This window comes from Mixophyes fleayi, chromosome 2 (genome assembly GCF_038048845.1).
Source record: "Mixophyes fleayi isolate aMixFle1 chromosome 2, aMixFle1.hap1, whole genome shotgun sequence".
In the NCBI taxonomy this organism is placed as follows: Eukaryota; Metazoa; Chordata; class Amphibia; order Anura; family Limnodynastidae; genus Mixophyes; species Mixophyes fleayi.
Genome location: NC_134403.1, coordinates 246,755,597 through 246,764,468, shown reverse-complemented (window position 1 = coordinate 246,764,468; position 8,872 = coordinate 246,755,597). Strand labels below are relative to the sequence as shown.

Sequence of the window (8,872 nt, the reverse complement as noted above, 5' to 3'; positions counted from 1 at the left end):
AGATCAGGCAACGAGGTAATGAGCACAGGTGCCTTAAATAGGGAGAGGTGCCTGATCCACCAATTAGATTAAAAGCAAGAGGTCATAAGTTCTTGGATACTGCGCATGCGTAGTCCATCAAGATGGCGGACGGCCGCGGTTCAGGACAGATGCCGGCAGGAAGGTTAGGGAACCACGCACCAGCGCAGAGGCACTCACGGTCCGGTGAATGACAGATTCTAACAATAGTGTGCAAGTATGCTTAATCCTTTGAAAATAAAGTTTTCTAAATAATAATCTGGTGCATGAATAAGAAGCTAACTTTAGCCTTGTTGCCCAGCAGCCAATTATTCCTGTATTGTAAATTGGTAGTGGGATGCTAGTACATACTTGCCAACTTTCTAAAGTTGGCTTCCGGGAACCTGCTGGGGGAGGTGGGTGTGATGGGGAGGCGGGGCTCCAAAATTTGTGTCATTTTGGATCCGCCCCGTGACGATTCCCGGTGAATCGCGGCATTTTGGACCTAATTCTGACCACTTCACTAGGAAGTGGGCAGATCCAGGAGATTGCCCCACTCCCCCGGACATTGCGGGAGAGTTGGCAAGTATGTGTAGCAGTCGGTTTGCAGCAGTACTGTTTTGTTTATTGTTTTACAGATACTTCCTAATTATCAACTGTATTTCCGAAACAGCCTTCTTTTAAAATAGCAAAATACTAGTTACAAAGGTATAAAGCTGACAATATTCTTCTATTTTATGAACAGACGACCAACACTCTGGGCTAACAGATAGTTGGGAATTTGGCTTTCACAAAATGGCTGCCGGAAGAGGAAAACCTTATCCGGTGTGCTGTGTAAATACATACTCCGCTAATAATTGCCGTTTTTTTGTGCACTGACTCCACTCGCCAGCTGCGGAGGAGCCAAGCTTAGGTTTAATAATGACATTTGTCAGCGAGACTCCGTATTCACAGACCCAGTCTACGCCATTTCCGCAAGCCCCCTACGGGACAAGCAAATCTAGTGATCGGAACCGAGAGCGGAAGTGACGGTGGAGGAATAGAATGATGAAGCTAAAGAGCAGCCAGACCCGCACGTATGACCAGGACGGGTACAAGAAACGGGCGGCGTGTGTGTGCTTCCGGAACGGGGCTGAGGATGAAGTGTGTATATTATATTCTTCCCTGCGCATGGGGAGGGGGTGCATATCAACCATATATTTTGTGTGAGAACAGGATGTAGATATATATTTTAAAGGTTATCAGAGGTTAGTTTAATCTTTTAGTGTATGGTTTAGTGTGCTTCTCATTGTGTGTGTAATGCGACCGCTACATTGAGAACTTCACGTTTATAAGCTTATATTAGTGAAGACCGAGTGTTCCGTTATTTGTTTGGATAGCTGTGGATGTCCTACTATTTGGTTTTACGAATATCTTGGAAAATTTGCACTGCACGAGATAAGAAATGATTACCTTATTGCAAGCTACATCTGTTATGAACATGGTGGTCATAAATGTCACATTATTTCTCCGATGGAATGAAAACCTCTGATTCAAAGGCATTCTCGGCATTGGGTATTGTTTGATTTCAGGAAGCATAAGCGTTCTCCTTCAGCAAAAATCAACAGTAAAAGTTGCAACATGTGTTAAAGCAAAGACTACATTAGTATCGGTAGTGTATAAATACTAAAAACGGATCTACGTCCTTTATAATTGTATGCACATATTTCAGGAAATGTATAGCTTCAATACTTTAAACTGACTAAAGTAAAGGATAGCAATTTTTATATATGATATGGCTTATGTAGAGAAAAATTATTATGCCAGCATTGAACATCTTAACTAAGGACATAGGCGTTTATGTGTTTTAATAAAATAAATTAAAGCAAACAATGAACAGAATTTATTTGAACATACTTACACAGAAAATGCCAAATAGGTATGTAACTATTGAATAGGCTTGCAAGCACTGAAAAGTTATTATGAAGAAATAAAGTATGATGTCAAAAAAGTAGTATTGTAGTTTTATATTGTACACTGTAATAGTAACAATCTGAAGAAAACCGATAGGAGCTTAATAAGCTTAAGCTTAAGGCCACTATGGTAAAACTATTTCCAAAACGTATAATTAAATTCTGAGTGTGAAATTAATGTTAACAGCACTTTAAAAAATAGTATATGTCTTAGCAGCATCTCAAGCTGGCAATAATCATCTGTAATGGGTGACTTACTCCTTGTATGTCATAAAGTCAAAGGACAATCTTTTGTTCTGGAACTACTGCTGTTCCTGACCTCAGTGGCAGAAGATAATATTAATTAGCATATGTATGTATAAACTTGGTAGGTCATGATTTGTTGGCTAATAAAATCACTTTTGTAAATCAACTGATTCATTTCATTGTATCTATCACTAAATAAAAGTTTCTTTTTTATAGTATTTTATCTCCAAATAAATGTTAGGTGACACATCTTTATAGTTATGTGCTCTATTTTATTAAAATAATCATGTAACATATTTGTACATGCTTGGTATATATTATGTCATAGAAGCTATCAATTTTTGTAAGGGAAATATTTAGATGAGCAGAGCATGCTGCTAAGAGGTTAGGGGTATTATGTAGAATATTTTTTTCAGTGCAAATATCCTGAATATTATAAGTATATAAGTTAGTCTACAATATTAGCATCTACTGTCAGCATAGGAGTGCATTGTTACTGACTTGTGTAATGTATGTCCACTTTGTAAATTAGCTTGCTCAATGGTGTCTACTTGATTGATTTGATTTAGCAGCAATGTCGCCCAGAGTATACCAGCTTGTGCACCCTCAGAAAGCAGCATAATTATACTAGTGCTCCCTCAGTATACTCCATCAGTGCCATTACATAGTACCTTGTGCCCCAAGGAAAACCAACTGCCTTATACCAGTGCTTCCACACTACACTACAGCAGGGTTATCGCATAATATCCACCACCATATGCTAGCCAATTTCTCCACATACAACTCCTCTCTTCTCTTCTGTGCTGACTTGCTGCCCCCTCCACCATGTTTTCCCCACTCACACCCTTTCCCTCTTGTCCCCTTTGCTGCTCTTCTCTCAGCATCTATCTGCTCCAACCTGCCACCTCCCTCTCTTTCCCCCCAGGTAATCTATTCCCTCACGTCACTCATACCTTCTGCTTCTCCCATTCATAAACCTCTTTATCTGCCCCATCTCCACTCCTCTCCCACCTCTTGCTCCCCTGCTCCTCGTCCTCCTGTCTGCTTACAAATCCCCTCTTATTTCTGCCTTTCGTCCAATTCCAACCCTTTCTCCCTGTCATGCCCCTTGCTCCATATCATACTCGCCCTTGCAGTCGAGCAACCACAACAATCTCATCCACATCTCTCCTCTTCCCTCTCTTCCTCTAGCCTGTGGTCTCTGGAATGCCAGGTCAGTTTGTAACAAATTAACCTCTATCCATGATCTCTTTATCTCTAGATCCTTCAATCTGCTTGCCTTCACTGAAACCTGGCTATCCCCTGAGGACAGTACCTCTCCTGCTGCTCTCTCTTTCGGGGGCTTGTTCTTCTCCCACACACCCAGACCGGGGGGGACCGGCAAGGTGGTGGCGTTGGCATACTTCTCTCCTGCTGCTCTTTTCGGGTTCTTCCCCCTGAACCCTCCCTCTCTTTTTCCTTCTTTGAGCTTCACTCTATCCGCCTATTCCACCCAGTCAACCTCTGTGTTGCTGTTATCTACCGTCCTGGTTCTGTATCCCAATTCTTTAATCACTTTTCCACCTGCCTCCCTCACTTTCTCTCCTCTCACCTTTCCTCCCTCATCTTGGGGGACTTTAATATCCATATAGACCAGTGGTTCCTAAACTTTTGCAGTTCGCGGCACCCTTAAAGTCTCCAAATTTTTTCAAGGCACCCCTCCAAAATAATTACTGAGCAGTCCTGTTTTAGAAGTATTTGGGTCAAAAAATTGTAATAAGTATTTAGGTCACGACAGAAATACTTATTTAGTTGTATGCAAAAATGCCCCTCTGCATCCAGACACTCTGCCCCCTCTGAATCCAGGCGCACTGCCCTCTCTCACGCTGTCACCCTCCTCTGCCCCCTCTCACGCTGTCACCCTCCTCTGCCCCCTCTCACGCTGTCACCCTCCTCTGCCCTCTCTCACGCTGTCACCCTCCTCTGCCCGCTGTCCCCCTCCCTCTGCCCCGCACCAGGCGCCAGCCCTAGAAAAAAGAAAGAAAACAGAAAGTTACCAATCCGCGCGGCGCTGGGACCCAGCAGCCTCTTCTCTCCCGCAGCTGTCACTGAAGTCATTCAGTGACAGCTGCGGGAGAGAGGAGGCTGCTGGGTCCCGGCGTCGCGCGGATTGGTAAGTTTCTGTTTTCTTTCTTTTTTTCTAGGGCTGGCCCGCGGCACCCCTGGGAGCCGCCGCTATAGACAATCCCTCAGACCTTGCTGCCTCCAAACTTCTCTCCCTCTCCTCCACCTTTGGTCTCTCACAATGGACCTCCTCTACCTCCCACCGCAATGGCAACTACCTTGATCTGTTTTTTTTTTGTTTTTTTTTATACCTCGGTACTGTCTCCGACCTCATTAATTCACCTTTTCCTCTCTTGGCATCTCTCCATCCCTGTTATCGTCCCCATCCCCCAAGGTTACTCTCACTAGGCGTAATCTTGACACAGTTGATCCTACCTCTTTCTCCTCCTCTCTGGGCTCGCTCCTCTCCCCCATCACCACTCTTTCTTGCCCTGATGAGGCGGTCTCCTTTTACAATCGCATTCTTACCACTGCACTTGACTCTGTTGCCCCGGCTGTCACCATCAAGCTTCGTCTGACCCTTTGTGGCGTCTTATAAATTAAAGAGAATAATAATATGCCCGCACATATCACCCAATGCTCTTTCACAGCACCTGTTGTCTCCTGAAGCCTTGCTTTGATCACATGTCCAGAGTGATAACATACTCTTTTATGTAACAAGCAGTTACTCATAGCTACTGTTGGCACTAGGACACACTTCTGAAATTATTATTTGTCCAGCCCTTACAAACACTGTATAAAAATGGAAATTACAAATGAGAGATGGTGATAAAAAATTAAAAATAAAACTTAATTTTCTTTGGTTATTTAGTTTTAGCCCTTACAATGGGTTCACTCCCTAATGAGCTGGGTAGAAACAAGAAAAAGATACCTTGGGCTAAATGTATTAAACAGTGATAAAACGGCAAGGTGTTTAAAGGCAAGATTTGCTGTTAAACACATTGCCGTTTTAAATTTAGCTGTCAAACTCCCCAAAAGTTGTCAATTTGCAAGACGCGCTGTTTAATACATTTACCCCCTGGTGTCTCACAACAAAAAGAAAAAAGTTCTATAGCGAGCACTCAAGGGATGCAATAAAATGTGTTTTTATTGGTATTGTGCACCACCTTTTTGGTTGTGACAAGATTCAATGATTCAGAATGTATACTGTATTAGGGAATAGCTGTTTTTGAGGAATTGATTTGTCTAGAGTGCATCCAATTTCTGTCCTTTTATATTTTTCTGTCTCAGCTGAGTAAGGACTTAGTAGTAGTAATGTAGCGAGTGTTTTTATTTTAGGTCAATGTATATTAAGGGCTTACCGTTTCTGTAGGGCTTCCTGTCTGCCCTCTAAGTAGCAGCAGCAGGGCCGCAAGCTTCAGTCTTTACATGCTGCCTCCAACACCTGGAAATCTTTGGGCCAGTATATATCTCTTCTTGGCAGCACTAGCCAGTTTGGGTTCAGTCTGTCTTAAGAGCCAGTTGCTGATTTTTTTTTGCTGTTCCCACAATACTTAAGTGGAGCTTATGGAAGGGAAGAAAACCTGCATGGCTAATAATCATGTGAAGCATATGATTGTGCCTTACCAAACAACTATATAGGAGTCCTATATACGATATGTGCAAACTCCTGAACAATTTTTAAACCTTTTTTCCTGAATAATAAAGTCAATACAGAAATCTTTTACTCGAGTAAGATAAACAAGGGATAGAATCTAAAATGATGAAGAGAAAAAGGACATGAGGCTTGTTCCATCTACTTGTGGATCATTTAGTTCTTTAGTTGATTTCGAATCTATGTCCGATAGTGAATCAGGAGAGGTTAATGAAGTTCACAGAATGTTCACCTGGATGTAGTTAATTTAATCCATAAGCATATCAATAAGACAATTGGAATGGATGATACGCCTGTTGACCCTCTAAATGCTCTTTTTCAACACTGTCACATGAAAAGATGTATAGAAGAAATGGCAACTGTTGAATAAATGGCAATATTAGGAGACTTAACTGTATGTATACCTTTCAGGATGATGCTGATGTCTCTAAATCAATGAAGCCAAAATCAATTCGGCTATAGCAGGTCTCGGCGAGAAAAAGTATTCCATTAGATGGCTGGGGTCCTCTAAAAGATCCTATGGATAGGATAAGGGAAAGCTATTACATATTTCTTCAGGCATTGTACTGAATTGTGGGATAGCTGTATCCTCAGTCTCAAGCAATCCGAATGTGGGCTAGTATTCTACATACATATATTGAAGAAAGAAATTGCATTCAATGGTTAAAAAGATCACTGGAGGTAGATCTAATTTCAGTGTTTGCCCCAAGGACAATTTTCATCAGGCCCTAAACTTCATCCTCTCCTCTGGAGTTACTTTCTAGAGTATGTTAAAAGCAAGGGTGATAGTTCCTGTTCCACCAAATTAGAAATGCATCGGGTTGTATTCAAAACTACCTGGTACAGAAATCATCGTGAGGTTTCAGAACTGTTCTGGCCTTGCAGATATTCAGTGGCTTTGTGTACACAAGTTAGTCAATTCCATTCTCAACCTAATAGGGAATTATATTTTCTAAACTCAATAGATTTGTAGGATGCTTATTTCCACACTCCTATTACAATGCAGCACCATCAATTTCTTATTTACTTTATCTAGCTAGGTATGTTACTTCCAGTTAACCTGCCTTCCATTCAGCCACTCCACATCTCCCAGCACCTATGCCAAGTATTGGTGGTCCTTATGGATGCTCTCAGAAATTGTGGCATAACCCTATGGTCATATCTAGATGACATTTCTCCATAGCGAAGTCAGAACACATTGCCAAGCGCGTGGCAACACAGGTGATATTTTTCCTACAATATTATGGCTGGATTGTCAATATAACAAAAACTCATTTTGTACCCTCTCAAATAATCTAGTTCCTGGGAGTTTAGATAGATACTGTAAAAGACCAAGTATGTCTGTCACAGTAAGGTTGGTCAAAATTCAATCTTTGGCACACCAGATGTAGTCTAGGGAGACAGATTTCAATAAGGAATGTCTCCATTTATTAGGAATGTTTTTTTTTCTTCCATAGGCATTCTTCCATGGGCAAGGTGACATATGTATAACGTTCAATTGGATATACTCAGTAGATGCTTTTTCAATACCATGGAAAATAAAGAAAGAGGCAGTGGAAGTAGTAGCAAACCTTCTATTTTTGCTTCGCTGCCCATGGTTTGCAGTGGCTTGCAGAATGCATTAGGAGTACCTAGGCCTCTACTGTGTTGGTCAAACCTCCTCCACCAAAAACTAGTTCTTCAACTGAATCCAGACTCCCTCTCTTTGATGGCATGGAGATTGTACAGTCACTTTTGTGCCTAAAATTCTAAAGGTACGTTCTACAAGGGTGGTGGTTACCTCCTAGCTTGCAAAGCTCAGGCCTCAATGGATGACCTCTGTAAAGCAGCTTGATGGTCATCTTTTCACACCTTCACCAGACAGTATCTTCTAAAGTCACATCATTTGCTGATGCACAGCTTGAAAGGAAACTCCTTCAAGAAGTCATTCAATAAAAAGTTCAGCTATACCTGCTGATCTTGTTGTTGTTGTTTTTAAACCCATCCTGTTGAATTATACTTTTCTGATACATCCCACTGTAAGGGCTTCCATAGAGTAAGTAATGGAAATTAGAGCAATATACTTCTACTTAATGTATTTTCCTTGAAGTACTCCATAACACCCCTATATTCCCACCCATGTTTATGTAGACAAGTTTCTCAAAGGCACCAGAATGAAGGCGGTATGCAAAATAGGGCATGTGACAGGGTGGACCACCTATGCCACCTTGTCTGTTGCTGGGAACCAGCTGGGCTTACTTTGCCACCGTTCCCTTTCGTTATCCCAAATGCGCCCTCTTGCCGCAGTAGGAGGGGCTTACAGAGGCTGCCACCACTGGACTCCTATACCGGCATCCAGTACCGGGTTTCTTCTGGGTAACTGACGCTGCGAGTGTACCCTGTTACTGGTATACCTGGGCTGGTACTCCTGACCTCTCACTATGGATTAGAGATGCTGTGGATGGCTCCCCCCTGGCCTATCACACTGACCAGGGTTGCAGGGTAGCAGACAGAGCGGTGGTACCGGAAAAGTTCTGTCCAATCTCACAAACAGCGGGAGAACAAATTAGATTTAGGGTCTAATCTGCAGGTCGCAGGAATACAGCAATATTGAAGATATTTCCAAGCAGGTCTTTGAAGCAAGATGTTTATTTCCTCTCACACTGGTTGGAGGTACCAGTGATCAGGTCAGAAACAAGAACATATTTTCAATACAAGCCAGTGCCTTTTATGCAGTTTAGACACATGCTATTTTTAGAATCAGGATGTAACCTGTTGACCAAAACCAAGATTTACATGCATTGCAAAGCTAACAATATTTACACTTATCTTTGAAATTCTAGAAACGCTGTGATGTCATGCATCACATGCTGTTCACAATGTACAGAAAGGTTTAAACACTCTGACAAAAGCCAACACAGTAACGTCCCCCTGCTGGGCCTTTGGCCAGAGCAGGCATTTCCTGCTATCGGACTCCCTCCCCATATGCCTAATTGGAGGT

General features: G+C 42.2%; 1 protein-coding gene across 2 annotated transcripts in view; it reads left to right on the top strand.

Annotated features, from left to right (window-relative positions):
- Positions 1 to 790: 790 nt before the first annotated feature.
- Positions 791 to 8,872, top strand: part of NUDT3 (nudix hydrolase 3) — a 41,203-nt gene continuing 33,121 nt past the window's right edge. Inside the window, exon 1 of one of the 2 annotated variants that reach the window (XM_075195739.1) lies at positions 791 to 1,140. In XM_075195739.1, the coding sequence (XP_075051840.1) occupies positions 1,042 to 1,140 (99 nt within the window). In that variant the 5' untranslated portion in view covers positions 791 to 1,041. The remainder of the gene's footprint in view (positions 1,141 to 8,872) is intronic. The other variant, XM_075195740.1, reaches the window with a different exon arrangement.